General features: G+C 36.4%; 1 protein-coding gene across 2 annotated transcripts in view; it reads right to left on the minus strand.

Moving 5' to 3' along the window:
* The window catches only part of LOC128866834 (tyrosine-protein kinase Dnt), a 213354-nt gene that overhangs the window by 114054 nt on the left and 77507 nt on the right, over positions 1-21793 (minus strand). For both annotated transcript variants that reach the window (XM_054107835.1, XM_054107833.1), the window contains exon 2: positions 19229-20826. In XM_054107835.1, the coding sequence (XP_053963810.1) occupies positions 19229-19343 (115 nt within the window). In that variant the 5' untranslated portion in view covers positions 19344-20826. The remainder of the gene's footprint in view (positions 1-19228; positions 20827-21793) is intronic.

A 21793-nucleotide genomic window follows, 5' to 3' on the forward strand; every position in this document is an offset into this window, starting at 1 on the left:
CTATTCGACTTCATTATTGGATTTAACTTCCATGAGCATTTGAAATTTAAATTACTGAATTTGCTACCAAGTCTACTGGGTTACTGTGCAACTTTCTGTTCTTAAGTTCTTACGCCGTCTGGGTCACGTATCTGATCCTGGCGCTTACGCTGCATAAGCTTTCGGTTAAAGTGCATTAGATAGGCGGCAAAAATATACATTACCAGCAGGAAGGTGGTACGTATATTCATGCATATATGCTTACACACTTTGGCATCAATTCAAAGGTTGCATATACAGTATACAGGATACAAAGTATAGAGGACAAGTGTATCAGAACATATGTATGCTACGCAACGATAAGCTGAGTGCAAATGCACAATCACCAACATACATAGACACGATTTATTGGCACGCAAATAGCATGCTTTCACATATACATACGCACATAAGAAAAAAAGTTGGGCAAGTAAAGATGCACCTGCACCTGCACTTCCTCCAAACGTACACAAGAACACATATGCAAATGTATTTCTTTATACACTCTCGACATAAGTATGCATGCATACAAGCGTGCAAACTTTATTTTCTAAGATGCTCTGGATTTATGGAAAACTACAAAAGAAGTACGAATGTATTTGGTTAGTGGGTATATGCGTGTATGTGTTAACGATTCCTCGTAGGAAAAATCAGAATTGGTCAAACCAATTTGTGGTTCAGAACTCGCACTATTTCGACACTCTTTAGTAGAGGCATTTACCTGCAGAGTGATAATGAAAAAAATGAACAACCAATCGCACTTTTCGCACATTTCGCCTGTGGTGACTGATGCAATAAATTGCTGGGTTAGGGTAAGTTGAAATCTGATGCGGGTGTTTTGAATTCAATAAATTTAAATTACTGATACTTGAAAAGGGAATGAGGAAAAGATAACATAAAACAAGCCTAACAAACTATTGTACATAGTTTTATTCTTGATGTAAGCTTGATTTCAAAGGCCTTGCTTGACCCGACAGCCTTTCTAGACCGGACATTTTTCGTTGGTGACTCATCAAGGTTGCCCAAAACCTTCGATTAGGGTGTAAGTATGACTCTCGTGAAGTTCAAATTTGCCACTGATTCAGCATTGATTTAAGCTTTAGTGTCTTGGTTGAATCACGATTTATTTAACGACTATCTTCATGAATTTTTACTGATACACAAAACAAACGCGCATGCATTTGCCTCACATTTTCTTAAAAATTTTAAAATGAGAGGATGATTTCCATTTCAATTCAACCGGGCTATTCGGGTCATGTTCTTCGATTTCGATGTAACTCAAATATGTTGCTCTCTGGTCGTATTTTTTTGTTCGCCCGAAAAAAATCTTTTTTAAGAGTTATCGGCAATTTTGTTTTTCGCCTCAAAATCGATTTTTTTTAATTATACCTATAAGAAATTTTTTTTTAAATGCCCATAACTTAGTCAAAAATGAACCGATTTTAATAATTCTGATGATCGTGAATGATCGTCATTCCTTACACGAGCGACTTCATGTAGAAGGAATTGCAAAAAAGTAGTTGAAAATTTTTTATTTAGCAAAAAAGAAAAAAAATTGAAATTTTTTCGAAATTCAATATTTTAAAAAGTGTATTTTTTTTATAACTTTTTCCAAATCAAGAGGACACCTCAAACTTCAATTGAGATGAATGCCCAGTAGCTAAAATGAGTTGTTTTTGAGTAATGAATTTTTGAGTAAAAAACCTGTTTCGCACTTTTTGTTTTTTGGAAAATAAAAAATGTTCAACTACTTTTTTGCAATTGTTTCTACATGAAGTCGTTTGTGTAAGTAATGATGATCATTTTGAACCCAGAATCATTAGAATCGGTTAATTTTTGACTAAGTTATGAGCATTTAACAAAAAAAAAATTCTAATATAATGAAAAAAAAATCGATTTTGTGCCGATGAACAAAATTGCCGATAAATCTTGAAAAAAAGAACAGAAAAATACGACCAGAGAGCAACATATTTGAGTTACATCGAAATCGAAGAACATGACCCGAATAGCCCGGTTGAATTGAAATGGAAAGCATCTATATTAGAAGTTTTTTTAAATGCCCATAACTTAGTCGAAAATGAACCGATTTTAATGATTCTGGTTTCAAAAAGATCGTCATTACTTACACGAATGACTTCATGTAGAAACAATTGCAAAAAAGTAGTTGAACATTTTTTATTTTCCAAAAAACAAAAAGTGGTCAAATCGGTCGAGATTTTGCTGAGCTTTCAACTTTTTCTTAGTTTTCCTATCTTCCAAAAAAAGTTGAAAATAGCAGCAAAAATATCATACTACATATGTGTATGCAGGCACATGTCTGCAGGTATGTGTAAGGCGCTCTCCTTAAGTGGTTTTTAAAAGCCAAAAAATTTAAGGATAGGTAAAAATTGGTTGTACCGCAATTATTGTCATAATCAACTCAAGTGGGAAAGGAAAACTTAAATTAATTTAAAGCGACTTAAAAATATTGAATTATTTTTTATTTTAATTTTTGATTTGCAAGAGTAAGAACTAATTAATAAATATTACACTTATATAAGCACAACCTACCTGGCGCTTCGGCATATTGCTAAAAAGCGGGTGGTTATCTGAGAGAATTGAGAAACATACTGCATGTGGTACAAAATACTATATCAGTAGACGTTAGCTGCATGAGAACTATCGATATCTATAAACATTAGTTAGAAGGTGAGAATGGCAAACTGTATTAACATTTCTGTTCAGTAAGTGGCAAGCCCTCTTAAATCATTTCACGCCATTCCAAACGTAAATATGTTCGCGAAGTTTATAGAGCACTGGCGGCATCATCGATTTTTCGTTTTGACTGATTTATAATTTAGAGGCGGTGTTAAAACAAGAAAGGCTTAAGTTTCCAAAAGGATTTCTTTAGGTGTTTTTCCTTCTTTTCATTTTAACACCTCTATTAAGAGCCTCAACAGACAATGGCAAACCTCCGATGAAAAGCGCCTCATAAAAAACTATTTGCGTTTGAGGGCGGCATGATACTGTAGGCCTCTCCATTTGAGGAAAAACATCAAGACGCACACCACAAATAAGGGGAGGAACTCAACCAAACACCCAGTAAAGGGTGTAAGTGCCAATTACATTGTTATATGTATTTTAGGTGCCTTTGAAATTATATTATTTTATTTCTGGAACGAGTAAAAAAACGTATGCTTCTAGTTCTCTCATTTAATCTTTCTCTATGAAAGGATTTACTTGCTCTCAAATTCTTGTGAGATTGACTTTTCTTATACGAACTTATATAAATGAATGAAGTCGAAGTATCGTTGACAAATAGGCGAGATGTAAAATATTTAAAGTGATCTTAAAATCAGCTGAATTCTCAAAGGGATGCATGTTTGTATGTATTTAAGTACATATGTATGCATATAGCATGCATGCATGTTTATTGTGTAAGGAGAACACCATAAGACTATTTTCAAAAGTTCTTTACATTTCTTATTGCCATTCTTATGCCTAACCCGCTTTGCTGCTACATCTTTTGTCTGAGCTGAGCTACAACGATGCATCTTTACCATCTATGTGTGTTCACGTGTATTTATGTGTGTTTAAGGGTAATGCATTAATGTTATTGCATGTGTATGTGTGCAAGATTGCGATTTCGTGACTGAAAAAGTGCATCATTTGAAAAAGTTCTTAGTTAGCTTTAGGCGCCTCAAAAAGGTATTATTAGTTAATGCCCTTGGTAAGTAGTGTAACTTTATGAGCCATTTATTTTAATTCATAAAAAAATATTACTCAAGAACTTTGATTTATTTGTTTCCTGTACAATAAACTACAGAGGATTATCTGGCGTTGCAAGTATAATAAAGTAAGTCGCAACTAAGTAAGTCGAAGTATGGACATGCATTCTGGTTATAAGCTTCCCTTCCCAGTAAGTGTTTATGCCATATTTTTCAATTGATATTTGAAGGTGAAGAATTTTTTTTTGCTATCGAAACTGCAATAAATAACCTTTAAGTGCAAAATAACAGAGATACAGAGATATGCACTTATATTGTGTTTTTCTATTCCTTTAAATTTGCTGTGAATCCACCTGGCTATGAATATATATATACGCATTAAATAACAGTGAATTGGTAATGCGAAATTCCCTAAATACTTTAATTGCATATCCAAAGATATTATTACATTCCTTGTATAGCAAGGCTGTAGGTCAAGCCAGCTTTATACAGCCAAACATGATGAAGTTTGATTCCGCTCTTTAATCGACAAAACATCGTAGGGCCAAGGTTTTCAAATATATGGCGCATAATTCCACACAACCGTTAAAGTTATCACTCTATTGTGACGAAGTTTTAGTGATCAAACTTTGCCGCCATAGTGAGCAAGAATGAAAAATTCATTGTCTGCAATATAAACGTGCTTGGTACTTTTGCAAGGGTAAATTGTTGGCTTAGCCCAAAATTTAGAATTAACCCGAGCATTTTCTTATAAAATAAATTATTTGGCGCCAGGAAGCACCTTGGTTTAAAAATGTAATAGAAAAAATTTTGAAGAATTATAGAAACAAGATTGCGCACGTCAGAGAGTGCATGACGTCAGAGTAGTGTAGATGTGCAGTGTTGACAACCGTTTGCTCTTCGCAATAAATTTAGTACTCTTTTATACCCAAAGTACAAAAATTGTTGAGCTTGTCGTTTGCTTCACTTTCGCTTATTTAAAGCTGCCGAAATTGTAAGTTAAAAACAAATTTTATAATTAAAAAAGGCTAAATAAGGGCCACTGTTGCATTTAAAGCTTATGCTGCGGAGATTTCAGTATTATTGAAAATATATTGATTCTTATAAAATTTGATGTTTTGAAAGTGCCATTCTCATTTTTTGCTCTTTTTTAGGTTATGCAAGAATATTCTCTTTACTCTTCTTAATATTTGAAACATTTTTATAAATTTTAAAACGCCTTTGAATTTACTGAATACGAAATAAAGCCATAGAGGTGTACAAAAACGCAAAAAAACAAAAATCGAGAAACCAAACCTAAAGAAATCATAGCGACCTTTTTGAAAAAGGAGTAACATATTTTGCTAATATACATAACCTCAAATATAGCAAACAAGTGTTTTTCGACGTTTTTTTAAAGAAATTCTCTTAGCATAAGTTTCAAATTCAAGGATGTATTTGTAAACTGTGTTTTTTCAATACAGTCTATTCTACATAGACATAACACATTTGTTTAAAAAAACGCACATACTAAAGGCAATTTATCACGCATACAAAGATCTTCTAGTATTTTTTTAAACATGTGGTATTTTGTTTTCTTTAAATGGGGTTTTCGGTGGGTTTTTTATATCCAAAATTAGGCAACGCGGTAGTTGCGAGAGAGAGAGATTTGACTGGTCGAATGAGAAGAAAAAGAGCAAACTTAAAAAAAAAAAATGTAAAGAAAGCAAAGAAATGTCTAATAATCACCAACACCAACAATAATCGCAATCGCCGATCTGAATTTTGTGTATTCATGTGTTCATTCTCTTCGGTAAATAAATCCACAACTTTATTTAAATCAGTCATTCCGAAAATGTAATGTTATTTTTTTCAATTCGTATCAATCCGGGAACAATGTATTATATTGTAATCTTATCGATGTGAATACCCAAAGAAAACTGAAAAAGCAAATTTTTTATGCCACATCACATGGGGAAAGGTATAAAGTGGTGTGCTCTGGTGTGCGGTATTCGTAAACAAACCGTTTGAACATTTCATTTGTTCTTACAAAATGTATATCTCGTTTGACGTAAACCCAAAAACGACTTCTGTCAAATTCTCTGAGAGCAGAATAACTCTTTCTTGTCTGGCAAACCTTGGTAAATCTATTATCCTTGGCCAACACACTTGTTGCTCTCACAAATGAACTGCACACAAAACACAAATCAGTAGTTCGGCGTTCGTGTATGTGTACTGAAGCACTTCTCTTCATAAAGAGCGTACAAACCTCTGTGTTTATGTTTACTCTCCGTCGAAAAAAATTTGCAACTTAGCAACACGACACAATTCGTTTCATAATAACGAAAAATTCGTATATTTATTCAAAAAAAGTTGTACACAGAAAATGATTTTTCACTAAAAACATAATTTGTACAATATTTTGATTTTTTCTTTTTTTTATATGAAGAAAATATTAAAAAAAAAATTTTTTTGTTGAAAACCTTCCCCTAGTGGATCCCTATAATATGAAAAAAGAGCGAATAAAATTGGCCTCGTATCGGCCCAAAAAAATGCGTACAAACGAACATCATTTCTTTTTTATATATATAGATTTGTGAGTTGATAAGGCTTTTGCTAGACAATGAGCCATAAATTTGTAAAAAATAATGCACTTTAAATAAATAAAATAATAAATATTGATGTGCTATCGTTTTGTCGCGGAGTCTATGTTGTCTAAAGAAGCTCAAAAAGCACGCACCCAGGACAGATTTTTCAGAGAATATCACGATGGCGGACTTAATGAATTCATTACAATTATCATCAGTACCTTTAATATCATCACTATCAAGAGGTACTACAGCCTGTACAAAGCAATACGTTAAAATAGACAACGCTGCTAACAGGAAAACGTTTGGAAATTCCCAGATCCTGAAACGTCTCTTTCAGAATAGAATCACCTGGATGGAAATCAATATAATCTTGCGAAAACTTTGTTTGAAAACTTTAATTCTCAGCTTTCTATCTGCCAATGAAGCCGCTCCTTTTTATTTCTTGCCAGTAGATGGAGCTGAAATGAATGTACACAGTGGGAGAGTGGCTAAAACAAGTAAGCTTTGATTTTTATTAAAAATACGCTAAAACAAAAAAATAGGGATTTGTCTCCGCAAAGATTGGCTCCATGATTATATATCCATCCCCTTTGTACTAAAAGCTTAAATGTGCAAATTTGCCAATCTTGAGTTAATGGGTGGACGTGATTAACCTTTGGATGTTCCATGTCACAACAAAGCCCAGTATACCTTGAATACAAGGACAGCACAGATATTTTGAAATAAGAAACCAAACCTTCTAATTCTCATAGCGTAATCAATTTTCTAACTTGATTTCTCAACATTTGAATTTTTATACATTCACGATTTTGAAAAATTTGTTAGATTCCACCGATTTTATTCAAATTCAGTCTCATAATTTGCCGTCGTCCAAATATGCGGATAAAAATTTCTTAATTTGTCGACTCTATAAGTTATTCACACCCACACCTATAAAATCGCCCACCGCGTGAAGTACTGGCCTTTTAAAGAGGCACATGGCATAGTCAAATGGCCGAAATTATTGATAAACCGTAAATGTTCTCCTACAAGTATGTCTGCTATCAAATACCAAAGAGTTGGCGATTTAAATGATGTTTCGTGTGCTATTCAAATGAAAAGATTAGATGCCTTAAGGGGGTAGTATGGTTAATTCGGTGTAAAACAAGCATATTTTTCGAAATTTTTTTTGTCGACACAGTTGATTTATTCAAAATTTTAAAATTACTTCATTATAAAGTCATATTTAAAGAATATTGTGTGAAATTTTCATTGATTTTTATGAAGAAATGAGTTGGTGGCAGCGAATCTTCGCGGACGTCTCATAAAAAAGTTTTATTGCGGTGTCCCTCAGAACTCATTACTGGATCAATTAAAATCAAAAAACCAAATTGATTTCATCAGCTAATAAAGTTTCGCAGGTAACAACGTCGAATTTTTTTTTTTTTTTTTTTAAATTTTTTAAAGCGCTTTGAAGTCAAAACACCGATTTTTCATAAAAAAAACTTGAAAACTTTGTTGTTTTAAAATATGACAAAATTTAAAAAAAAAAAAAACTCGACGTCATTACCTCGTGAATAAAGTAAAGAAACAAAAAAACCAAATTTGAAAAGAATCGGTGCAGTAGATATGAATCTACAGTGGACACCGACCGTAAAAAAGGCAAGTGTGAGAAAAACGCGTTTAAAGATTTGTGAAGATTTTTACAGCGTGAAATCCGGTTGGAGAGGTAGATACTTAATCCTTTGTGTCTTTGTCAATTTTACTCTAATGCACTTCAAACTTTCACACAATAATCTTAAGATGTTATAGAATAATTAAAAAAAAAAAAAAAAAAAAAAATGAAAAAAAAAAAATACCATACTACCCCCTTAAAAAAATAATCCCGAAAATCCGTTAAGTTACAGTATTAAACAGTCCTTTAAAAAAACGTGCGGTGCGAAAAGGATAATAAAAACGTCAACTTTTTGAGGCTACACAAATTTCTCAAACTTCATTGACCTCATTAAATTTCTGTACTTTAAACTAACTGCAAAACTTTCTTAGAGGCCTAAGGTCAATGTTCACCCAACGCGAAGCTGCGAACCCATGCGAATGAAACGAGCTCAAAGTTGAAAAAGGGACAATAAAACTACCACAAAATGGAGGAGAAGGTTAAAATAAACAAAAATTCATTGCTTCATGTTTGTGTTGTACTACGAGCCTATTTGGTTTTCTCGTTTACTTTTTTCATATTATTATCTGAAGTGGCTTGTACGAGCAATGCGTTGAAACTAAAGTACGACAAAATACAGCAAAAGCAAAAAAACACAAAATAGTATAACAAACAACGTAGGCATTGTAAGAAAACAGGAAACACCAGGAAACACATTAACAAAGAAATCCGGCCTGACAACAACTATTAGTGCAACAACAAAACAAACGAGCGACGGTGCTTTTAGGTAAGTATACGGATGACAGGAAAAGGGCATGAGGCGGCTGTGGAGCATCATTAATCAATTGCGAAGCGACTGTGGGAAAATAAATATGGATGTGTGCGTGCGTGTGTATGTGCGTATTAGTGCATTTAAGGCTATACTTTGAAAGGACTGCTGCGACTCGCCGAAGATTTTTAGCAACTTTAACAATAGCTGCACGCAACGCCAGCTCATCGGCAAGGTCGAGGCCATTGCTTTCAGCCGTCAGGCACTGGTATAGGATAACCTGGCTACTTTTGCTTTTGCTAAATAAATGGTGACGGTGATTGCGTTTTGGTAAATGATGCATTGCGACTGCCAAAGCGCCTGGATGTGTCATTAATATTTCGGCGAATAACAAGACAAAGAGTGATGGGAGTGGAGGTGGTCGTGTCGGTGGCAATGTTGAGGTTGCCGACGTTATGTCACTCGCCGCTTGCGGTTGGCGGTTGATGCTCGCTTTCGTTTTAACTATTTCCACTTATTTACTTTGTTATTGTTATTTGGCTGTGTGGAAGTGTGGCATTGTTTGCGCTTTTTCGTTGCCAATTTTGTTGTTGTTGTTGTTCTGTTGATTGCCGACAATAAGCATGCCGCATAGCGATGTTTATACGACAGCTGAAAATCGATTTAATTTTTGTTTATTGAGATTAAGGGCAGCAGGTTCAGGGGCGGAGTAGTGTAGTTGTAGCTATAGCTATGTATCAAGCGGTATGCGAAAATATGTATGCGTAAATAGTCTTGCGTATGAGAACAATGTGAACAATAACTGCAAAGTTAAGCTTCGCTTATGCGCTATTTGCCAAGCACTCGAGCGGCGTTTATAAATGTGAAAATGTGCGCGAAAGCCTCTCGAAAGTTTCCAACTACTCAAACTGCTAAAAAAAATTATATGTATGTATATGTACAATACAAATACATATGCTAGTACAACAACATTGCACTCAGCGCCTGGCACGCATTTAAACATGAACCAAGTATGCGATTGTTAACCTCTTCAGTTTTTGGTTTGCTTTCAGTTTTCAGCTTTGCAACACTTAATGCTTTCTCTCATTTGTATTTGTTTTGTTTTGACTTTCTCGTAGTCTACTCATACATGTATATATGTATGTAAGTATATTTCAAGTGTTTTTCACTTCCAATGTTCGCAATTCGGATTCTTGTTAAGTAAACACTTTTTGTGTGAACGAATGTATGCATGGACTTCGGGCTGTGTGTGCCGTGTGTGTGTATGAGTAGGAAGTGCTGTTTGCGTGCGTAGGAAAAAGTGAATTAAAGTGATTCTTGGCGGGTGCTATTAATCAGTCAATCAGTCGCGTTATCCATTCGCTTCTTCTGAAGTTGGATCGAAAGTGTGTCAGTAGTGTTAACGATGAACAATTAATTTTCCTTGAGACATCAAAAATATTTTTCTGAGGCTTTTAAGAGTTGTTTGTTGCTTTGTTTACGATTGAAGTGCCGGATCTCTACACGAAAACAAATAAACAAGGTCTCAGAAAAAGTTGCCAACGATTTAGGATAACTGAAAGTTTTCGTCTGCTTTCCGATGTATGCTTTTTTTTTCAATAATGTCAATTTACAAATAAGCTAGTATGCTTAACTACACCAAAGGAAAAATCCTTGTGCAATAGTCAACCTCCGAACACTTTGCTAGCGACGGTGGAGTCAAACAAGGCGATACTTGATCAAAAACTGTGTTCAATTTATTTTTGCACTACGCAATCAAGGACGACGTGAAGTCTGGTCATCTATTTCAGCTCCGGCCGAACCATCGCGTATGCTGGTGACATATCCATCCTGAGCTCGAAATCGAAGCTGTATGGATCAACTTTTCTCTAACATCGAAACAAAAGCAAAGGCTGTTGGACTCCATATCAAAGTCGATAAGACCAAATATGTTACGCGATGTTGAAAGGCGGAAGCCTGACAGTACGTTTTTGATGGGGTAAAGAATTTCAAGTACTTGGAAGTACTGCTAAAAAATGACAATAGTGTTAAAATCTAGACTACTCTCGCGTAGCTGCAAATACAATATTTACAAAACAATAATAAGACCAATGTTGACGTATGGCTGTGAGTCATGGGTAATGTCAATCAGGCATGTACAAAACTCCGACCTTTCGAAAGAAGGTGTCACTATTGCTGTCAATAATTGAAAAGTCATTTAATTAAGTCTTTAAATTGGCTCTAAAGGTTGTATAAGTCGTAGAGCACGATCTTCCTTAAATTGCGCAAGCAAAATTTTCTTGTGAGCAAGCTTGTGGAGTATAAGGAAGGAAGGATCCGCCATTTTGAATTTCAAGAAGTGCCACTTTGCTTTCGAAAGTAAACATAATTACCTACATTTTAAGCCCTCATAGACCTCTTTTCGTCAAAATCTATTCTGGGGGCAGGGGGTCTCACGTTCAGAAAGAATAATATATATATATATGTATATATACATATATATATAATTGGCGCGTACACCCGTTTTGGGTGTTTGGCCGAGCTCCTCCTCGTATTTCTGGTGTTCGCCTTGATGTTGTTCCACAAATGGAGGGACCTACAGTTTCAAGCCGACTCCGAACGGCAGATATTTTTAAGAGGAGCTTCTTCATGGCAGAAATACACTCGGAGGTTTGCCATTGCCTGCCGAGGGGCGACCGCTATTAGAAAAAAGTTTTTCTTAATTTTGGTGTTTCACAGAGATTCGAAGCTACGTTCTCTCTGTGAATTCCGAATGGTAGTCGCGCACCAACCCATTCTGCTACGGCGGCAATAATAGCAATGGCAAATATCAATACGCATAACACAAATAGGAAGAGGAGCTCCGCCAAATACCCCACAAAAGTGTAAAGGCCAATAATATATGTCCTTAAGCGGACACCTAAGGGACTGAAAAAAGTGTCCGCTTATGGAAGGTGTCCGATAGGAGAGAGTACACTGTATACGAGGGGTGTCTTGTATATGTCGGGACTTGGCAACCCTGGTGTTGCAATCTGGCAACTGACAGCTGTATCGCAAAGTTTGACATTTTTTGGCTTTTACGTACTCAGAACGTTTTGAAATACCAGCGCTATTTGTGTTATTTACAGTAACTTAAAGATTCATCTCTGCTCAAAAATGGAATTAAATCCTGAACATTTTCGTGCGATTGTTTTTTACAACTTTCGACGTGAATTAAGGGGTTAGGGGTAGTCAGAGGCCCGAAAAAATGATGATTTTCACGAATTTTTTTTTGCTACTTAATTAATTTATTTAACAAAAATAAAAACATAGCATAAAAACATCATGTTTTAACTTGACTTCACCAAAGTTTCAAAAAAAAAATTAATAATTGCAAAAGTTATCGCTGTTTGTGTGAAGCCCGTTTCTCCAGAAGTCCCTTGCGGTGAACATCACAAGTCCTTGCAGATTCGTCTAAAACCAATCGGATGAGAAAAATTAATATATTTTTATTGATAGATAATCTCGAGCCGGATCGAAGCTTTTTTTTTTTTTTCAAAATGAACAAAATGGCGGCCTCAGAAAATTTTTTCCAGATTTTAGAAAAAAAAACCAACAGTTAATTGTTAAAAAAAATCGAAATTTTTGAAAAAAAATAAAAATCCTTCGATCAGGCACAAGTTTTTTATGTTTTTCAAAAGCTGTATAAATGTTATTGAAATCTACGTAGCGGTTTTTAAGTTACAGTGTTCACCAGTTTGAAAAACATAGTTTTGAGAAAAACGCATTTAAAGTTTTGCTATCGGCTCCGGAGCGGCCGAGCGCCCTTTGTTAATTGTTGAATAACTTGAAAAGTATTTGTCGGATTCACTTCAAATTTTTACACAATATTTTTAAAACATTATACTTTAAGAAAATGCAAAAAAAAAAAATCGATTTTTTGAAAATTCTGACTACCCCTAACCCCTTAACTCAGCAACATTGCATGGATAAACTTAATTCATTTTTTGGCGATGAAGCTCCATCAAGGACCAGTGTTTATCGATGGTATGGTGAATTCAATCGTGGTCGTAGTTCACTCCAAGACGAATTTCGTGAAGGTCGCCCAAAATCAGTTGTTGTTCCGAAAACCATTGATGCTGTGCGCGAACTGATATTGTAAGATCGTCATGTGACCTATCGTGAGATTGAGACAATCTTAGGCATTAGTGGGACCAGCATACATTCAATATTGCATAAACATTTGACTGTCAAAAAAATTTGTTCGCGTTGGATCCCACACAATTTGTCAATCGCTCAAAAAAAGGCTCGTGTCGATTGGTCGAAGGAAATGCTCAAACAATACGATCGCGGGGCTTCGAAACACGTCTATGACATCGTGGCAGGTGATGAATCATGGATTTACGCGTATGAGCCCGAAAGTAAACAGCAGTCGACTGTATGGGTGTTTCAAGATGAGCCAAATCCAACAAAATCCAACAAAAGTTGTTCGCGCACGAAGCACTTCCAAGCAAATGGTCGCCTGTTTTTTCGGAAAAACTGGACATGTCGCAACCGCACCACTAGAACAACGCAGAACAGTAAATTCTAAGTGGTACACAACCATTTGTTTGCCAGTTGTCTTCCAAGAAATTAGGAAAACCAATCGCCAAAGACGGATCACTCTTCACCAGGACAATGCGAGCTCTCACAAATCGGCTCAAACAACTGCATTTTTGAGCACCCAAAACATCGAATTAATGGGTCATCCGCCGAATAGTCCTGACTTGGCACCGAATGACTTCTTTTGTTCTCTAATCCCGACATATAAAAGGCACCCCTCGTATAGTATTTATTATAAGTATACTGTTTAAAATTTACAAGTCATTGTATACCCGCTGGAAGCGTTGAAATTGATTTGTTTACAGAAATCGCGCTTCGTCGGCCCAATTTAGTTAATGTCCGGAATGTCATATTAGATAACGCTGGAGTCAATAAGCTCCAAAAAATTGTATTTAAGGTCCGATTTGATTCACACTCGGACAATTTTTCAACTATGTATCTAAGACTAAACATTTTTGGAATAGTGGGTCCGACCTGGAACCATCCGGAAGGGGGGTCCACAAAGTGTTTTTTTTATCATATGTTTTATTGACAGGGATTACCATTTTCCCTGCCAATCTTCGCAGAAAGTCAGTTGCGTATTTTCCCAGAACGAAATTAATTGCTTTACGCGTGGTTCAAGCGAAACACACTTATTTCCCTCGTCAATGTTTCCTAGCATTAAAAAAATGCCTTCACTGAAATGCAGTAAAATTCAGCTTTTCTGACAAAGTGCATTTTCGGTGTGCGGTCAAAGGACCCGCACGTGATTGTCGTAAAGTCAATGTGTCCTCAGAGAGACGGTTTGGTGACATTGGCCTATTTTTCTTCGAAAATGCTGTTGGAGACGCTATTTCGACTAACGGTGGGCGCTACAGAGCCGTGGTAAAAACTTTTTAGTGCTGAAAATTGAAGACAAGGACTTTGACGATTTTTAGCGTAAGCAGCAGGCCGTACCTTGTCACAGCCAATGCGACAATCGGTATTTCAAGCGCCATGTTCGGTAATCGTGTTATCAGCTCTCTGACCCCTTTAGACTTGTTTTGTGGGGTGCCATGAAATACTGAGATTAGGTGAACAATCCTTTAACCATTGAAGCTCTTAAGGTGAATATCGATTAAGTAAATCGTAAGATGGCCCAAGATTTTGGAAAGCTAAAGTGATAGCATAGTTAGGAGGCATCGTTCCCCAAATGAAGATGTTTACTACCGTTATATGACTAGTGGTATAGATATTGCAAACCGTACTATACCGTTAACGAATGAAATAATTTAGTCCAAAATATTACAGTGTGATAGTGGCTCAACTTTATTTGCAAATGCAATTTATTCGCAAAAATAACCTTATACAGATTGTTGACAACGTAAATCGATAAATCCTTTCCGCCTCACTTTAAATCCATTACACTGCGTCAAATAGCTATAGACAAGAGACTTTTTGACAATTATGACAATTTTAGACCATTTATTTATTTTCATTTAATTTTGTATTATTTTAAGACAACATTGTTTATTCTTCTACAAAAGCCATATAAACCCATGCTTCAAATGCTTTTAACCAAAATTAAATTTAATATAATTTATTATTTAATATAATATATAATTTAATGTTAGGTATTCTCTTCTATATAAAAGATTTCAAATATTCGTGCACAAAACTGCCACCAAGGACAAAAACAATAGTTGTCTAAAATCAGTGCAATGTTTGAGCCACTTGAATCCTGCACTCTGTTACATCAAAATTCAATAGGCCATAAAACTGCATGTCTAGAATTTTTCTAAAGAATCTGATTAAAAAGTGAGCAATTTTTCAAATATTTCTTAAACATTTTCTGAATTTGCATACAGTTTCAAACTTTGAAATATATGGCTCTTATAGAAAATGTAACTACATTTTCATAACAAAATTACTACAATGAAATGAGAAACAAATAAGTTGTCAGAACTTGCCAATAACTGCTAGGGATTTAACGCAGTGTATATTCTTAAAGGCGGCCGCCGTAGCCGAATGGGTTGGTGCGTGATTGCCATTCGGAATTTCTCAGAGAGAACGTTGGTTCGAATCTCGGTGAAACATCAAAATTGAGAAAAACATTTTTGTAATAGCGGTCGCCCCTCGGCAGGCAATGGCAAACCTCTGAGTGTATTTCTGCCATGAACAAACTCCTCATAAAAGTATCTGTCGTTCGGAGTCGGCTTGAAACTGTAGGTCCCTCCATTTGTGGAACAACATCAAGTCGCACACCACAAATAGGAGGAGGAGCTCGGCCAAACACCCAAAACGGGTGTACGCGCCAATTATATTTATATATATATATATATGAAAGGGCAACTTGCTTTATTTCCTTGCCTTTATTTTCTTAGTTTCATTGAATTAGTAAATTTAAGCAAAAATTGATTTTAAAATATTTATATTTCGTAACTTATAAACTCTCGTGAAATAACTCGCGGTTATTCTCTGCCGCTTTTAACAAAGTTTATATGCAGTCTGTTTAATAGAAGAGTGGCGAACAAAATTCAAATATCGCAATACTTTTTGTTAGTATTGTGAGAAATGAAGAAATCTTACTTTGTCTATACAAATCGAGTTCTTTGTATGAAAAAGGACTTGAAGCAGTGTTGCGGGCATCTGCAGCAAAAGACGTTGAGAACGTTCATATATAAATGGATGTAATGGTAAACCGAGTTAAAAAATGTTAGATTTAAGGAAAAGTGGGGTTAAAGATACGATACGGGGACGTTTGCGCGCAGATGGCCTCGAATTGCGAAGCGCATTGAAAAAAACATTGCTCCATGGCTCTCATTCTCAGACATTGAAAAGAGTCTGGAATGGCCTAAGACACATTCAGAACGGAATGGGACAAACGTAATCTTCACGAATGAATCTTCTTTCTGGGCGAAAGTGTTCTTGGTGTACTGCTGATAATCGACCACTTCAACGAACTGTACTTACTGTTCGAAGTTGCTTCTCCGAAAAACGATTTGACCGTTTTTTATGCTTAGCGCCAATTTGAATGTAGTTTTCATGAAAACAATTTACCAAGAAACATTATTACCATCATCTGCGAAGAAGAACTAGCCAACCTTGGATTTACAAGAAGATAACGATTTCAAGCATCGAAGCCGAAGATGTGAAAAGCGGAAACGTCAAAATGGGATTGAAATGTTGGATTGGCTTTCGGAGTCGCTTTTGGCCAATATTATTGAACAAGATTGGGGAATATTTAAGCGAATGCTCAAAGGAAAACAAATATGGGCTTTCAAACGGTTTTCAACAAACAAATTTAACTGATTGACAGCTGATTGCTTCCACAACTTGCGCAGAAATCACGAAGTATGACTCGAAGATGTGAACCCATTATAGCTTTTGAAGGCGGCTATTATTTTATCGCATATATTGCGTATAATAAATATTATAAACCCATACAATGTAGTTTGCTGGAATCGAATTGGCCAAATAGTTATCTAGTCATGGCGGTCACGCTTCTATTAGACAGACGGTGCCAAAAGTAGAACAACGCTATCAAGTTTCATCAAAATTGGAAAAATAAAAATTTTAGCGGGTACGCTGGATGAGTTTTGCGCCATATAAGCAAAGGGACTGACCATAATTTTTGCGGAGCCTATCAGAACAGTTTTGGAGTTCATTTCTTGAGTTAATTTGTTTTTGTATGGATGCAGATCAAGATATTTATTAAAAGTTCGCCTCAATGTGAATTGAGAGACTCTTCAGTGAACGGAATAGCCGAATTTGGCTTATTCCATATTGAAGCAGCTACGGATGAGATATTTTCGGCATTTCAACGCTGCGTTGATTTATTCGCACAGGTACTTTCAAAGGAGAACATGTTGGCTCAAATTTATTCATTATAAGGGTGGGGCATTTGTATGTAAATACAAAGTTGATGAGAATTTAATGAAAAAGTGAACTTATTTTATGAATTTTCGCTTTATATTTTAGTTTCCAGCAAACCGATTTTCTATAGCGTCATTTCTTTATAGCTTAGCAAATGGCTAAAAGTGTCGAAATGAATAGCTTCTATTGATATTAGGTGGCCTCAAAACTCTTTCAACTGTAAGCCTAATAACAAACTGTTTGAAAAAATTGTAAATATTTGTAAAATTTATAACATAATCGAATATTTATTTATTTATGCACATGAATTAAATTTTTCTTTTATTTATTAATAGGACTATGAATAAGTTCGTGCGGTTTTTTTTCGAAATTTGAAACTTTATTGACGTAAAATGGTTACAAATTTAATATTCAAAATATTGTCCATCGCTTACTACTACTTTTTCCCATCTTTCTGGCAATTCACGGATTCCCTTTGTGAAAAATTCGGTCGGTTTTGCCGCAATCCACGAATCGATCCATTTTTTGACTTCATCGTAATTACGGAAGTGCTGGTCAGCCAGGCCATGTTGCATCGATCGGAAGAGATAGTAATCGGATGGCGCAAGGTCTGGACTATACGGCGGGTGGGGTAGGACATCCCATTTGAGCGTTTCTAAGTATGTTTTGACCACTTGTGCAACATGTGGCCGAGCATTGTCATGTTGCAAAATAACTTTGTCGTGTCTATCGGCGTATTGCGGCCGTTTTTCTCGCAGTGCTCGGCTCAAACGCATCAATTGTCGTCGGTAGACATCCCCCGTAATCGTTTCATTCGGTTTCAGTAGCTCATAATACACAACACCCAGCTGGTCCCACCAGATACACAGCATAACCTTCAGGCCATGAATATTCTGCGCCGACGTCGATGTTGAAGCATGGCCAGGGTATCCATACGTTGCCCGACGTTTTGGATTGTCGTAATGGACCCACTTTTCATCGCCAGTCACAATTCGATGTAAAAAACCCTTTCTTTTGTGCCGTTGAAGCAGTTGTTCGCATGCCATAAAACGGCGTTCAACGTCTCTTGGCTTCAATTCATACGGCACCCAATGGCCTACCTTTCGGATCATTCCCATGGCTTTTAAACGTTTGGAAATGGTTGATTGATCAACTCCCAAAGTTTTTGCAACCTCTTCTTGCGTTTGAGCCGGATCTTGATCGAGCAATTCCTCCAATTCGGTATCCATGAACTTTGGCGGCGCACCCTCGCGTTCTTCGTCTTCCAAGCCAAAATCACCACTTTTAAAGCGTGCAAACCACTTCTGGCACGTTCGCTCAGATAGAGCATGCTCACCATAAACTTCCACCAAGATACGATGACTTTCGGCTGCTTTTTTCTTCATATTAAAATAATGAAGAAGAATTCCCCGCAAAAACACATTATTTGGCACGAAATTCGACATTTTCAAGTGTGGTAAAAATATTGTTGTTTACGCTTCAAATAAAAAACTTATACTGACGTTTGTGCCTTACGACAGTAGCTCTCCAATGAATGTTTGGAAATGTGGATCGATGGAATAATAATCAAGTTACGCCATCTGTTGTAAAACCGCACGAACTTATAAATAGACCTATTATTTGGTGCTTTCCTTTTGCAATATGACTTTTGCCGCATCACATCTGACTTTTTTCGGTAAGAAATGAGGTAAAAGAAGAAAATATTACGCATACGCCACGTGGACATTGAAGCCTTGACTGCAAAGTATGCTAAATTTCGTATGAATAAATAAATATTTTATCGTCAACGAATTTTTTGGAGCAGAGTAGTCAAAAATAGTGATAAAACGATCAAAAAGTGGGCACAGGACTGACATGGAAGCAGGAGCGCCAAGCGCCATGGAGGGGCGTATGAGTTACCAAAGTCGGCTACCAGGTTGACTATGCACAGATAATTTAAAAATGCAGTTTTGTAAACTCAAACAGATTTTAGCCCCGAACCAATTGTGCAGGTGTGCCTGAAATTTTATGCAGATTTTGCGGCAGTTATTTGTTGTATTTACCAAACGCAACTGCACAAATATTTTGTTGTAACTCAAAATTTAAAATTTTTAACTTTGTAAATTTAGTATTTGTATTTACGGTAACAAATACTCACCCATCAATTTAATGACTTCGCGGTGGCTAATGAAGACGTTCAGGTAACCGTTGGCCAGCAGCGGAAACCAGCTAACTAGCGCACACCAAACAGTCAACCAAAATTTTGACGCCATCTCGATGTTCCTACTGTTGCTAGAGGTGTTGGATAGCGGTGCGGTTCTGGGATTTATACAATACTCAACAGAGTTTTAGCAGATGGCAGCGACAGGAGGCTGATGGCAAGGCCAAAGTAGAGGAGGAATACAAACGTATGTTGAGCGAAAAGTTGTTTCAAAGTCAATTTAAAAGCGACGAACGATAGTGAGCCAATAAAAATTGAAGAGAAACGCAGAATGTCTCTTGATGGCAGTTGTTCGTAGAATATTTTCGTTGCGTTATTCGTGACTTTTTTATTTTTTGTTGCGATGTACTTTGCGTTGATTTGTCGTGCCTTTTTGCTTTTACTGCCTATTTTTTGCGCTCGTGTTCTTGCCAATTTGCTTGCTCTTGCAATGTCCACTCTGCTAGTCGTTGTTGTGGCAGGCGGGAAAAAGGATGTGCTGCTTGCTTACTTGATGCAATACAAAAAAAACGAAAAAGTAACACAAACAACAAAAAAGTCGCGCTGATGCAGGACAGCTGAGTTCAGTGACTGGCCAAGCAACAACAGCAACGCGACACCAACAGACAATTCACTGCTTCTAGCAACTAGTCAATTCCAATTTCAATGCGCTCGTATTGCCTGCCCAAGGACTTTGATTTGATTCTTTCACACTCTTAATTTTTTCACTATTTGCGCTTGTTTTTATTGTTGTTTTGTGCCTGTATTGCTTGTTGGTCGTTGACCAGCACTTTCACCATAAGCGTCGCACAATCAACAGCCGTATCGAGCAGTGATTGCAATGCTTCCCGCCGCACTTTATCTGCTACTCCTCAAAGTATGCAACGCCTGCGGCAATGTCTGTGGCGTGGACGGCGTCGGCAGTGTGGTTTAATGCGGCTCAATGTTGTTCTGCTGGTTATTCCAGTTACAGCATTTGTCTCCACAGTTGTATTCGTTGATGCTTTTGCAGTTGCTACAGCCACAGCTGTGGTTCGTTGACAAGTGTTGAGGAGGTTGTGCTGTTGGTTGTAGATATGGCTGCTGTTTTGTGTTTCTTTTTTTTGACAATTTTGTTATTCTAGTTGTTTTTGCACTTGTCTGGCAGTTAGTAGTCGCATATTCGGCCAAGCAACAGTCGTCAGCTGCCATTTCTCTGTCGGCGGCAGAAGAGAGCGTGAAGCTATCAACCAGTTTTCATTGTGTTTGTGTCCTTGTGGGTGATGCTTGACGGCGTGCCCGTTGAATCTCGAGTACAGTATTTTTCATATAAATTTTCTGGCTTTTATTTTTTTTCTACAATGTGTTCTTAGTATCCTCTATTTTGATTTCTCTACATGGCGGCTTGCTTTTCGACCATTTTTTCTATTAATTTCTTATCCCTTTTTACATTTACATACCCACAAATACGAGTACCTTTATTTTCGGTGTGTCACATATGCATTTGACATGCCTTTTTCGATTTGCGATTTTCTCTGTCACTGTCTACCCTTTCACCTTCATTTACGTGTAAACTTCTGCAAAGAGAAAAATGAATGGAAAATTACATTAAAAGAGGAAGTTGAAAAAGAAAACTAAAGAAAAGACATTGGCTTCACATGTGGCAAAACAAATAAGAAAATAGGCAACTGATTTGGATTAGGATTGGAGAAAAATGCCAGAAAAACCACCACTCTTCTATTAACAAAGATAAAACATAGAATTTTAGCTCAGAATGTAATCACGTTTTTATACCCAATGCACATTTTGACGCTTAAATGTAATTTACTAGATTTAAAAAAAAAATAGTACTCCAAAAACGATCTTATTTTGGATGTGTGACTTGAAATTTTTGGATTTACAAGAGATGTCTTATGCTGTACCAGACCATTCACTACCGTACTATAAGTACTTTTATGGGGCAATGCTTCATCAAATGGTTGTTGGTGTGAGTCAAATATCTGAAATGTAAAGGTTCTTATTTTTTTTATCCCAACAGATTTGAATTCGAGAAAGGGCTGCTTAATGTTACTTGAAGTTTACAGTAGAATCTTGCGATTTTTTGGTGTTGACGCTCTAAAAATAGTGGACACCTTACACCAATGGCAGGGTGGTGCCTATTCGTCCGATACTTTGCTCCATGTTGCTGGATCAACCCACATTTGTACAAAATAACAACAATAACGTCAAACGAAAAAGTTCGAATTCGAAGGCAGTGAAAAACTTCAAAAATCACAACAAAATCAATTATATTAAATCAAGAATACTTAGGCATTCCACTCATAGCCCAACAGTGATGTTGTAGTCTTAATTTTTGAGGCAAAATGGATGGAAATTACGTTGATGAATAAAGCTAGTTTTGAGAAAGCGTGTTTCCTTTGTTATGTCCGCGACTTTTCAGCCCATGTCTTACATATTTATATTATGCAAATGGTGCTTTAGATGCCAACTAAACTTGGTGACCGGATAGTGGCGAATTCTTATCATATGATATGAAAATTTACT

Source organism: Anastrepha ludens, chromosome 6 (assembly GCF_028408465.1).
Source record: "Anastrepha ludens isolate Willacy chromosome 6, idAnaLude1.1, whole genome shotgun sequence".
Classification (NCBI taxonomy): Eukaryota; Metazoa; Arthropoda; class Insecta; order Diptera; family Tephritidae; genus Anastrepha; species Anastrepha ludens.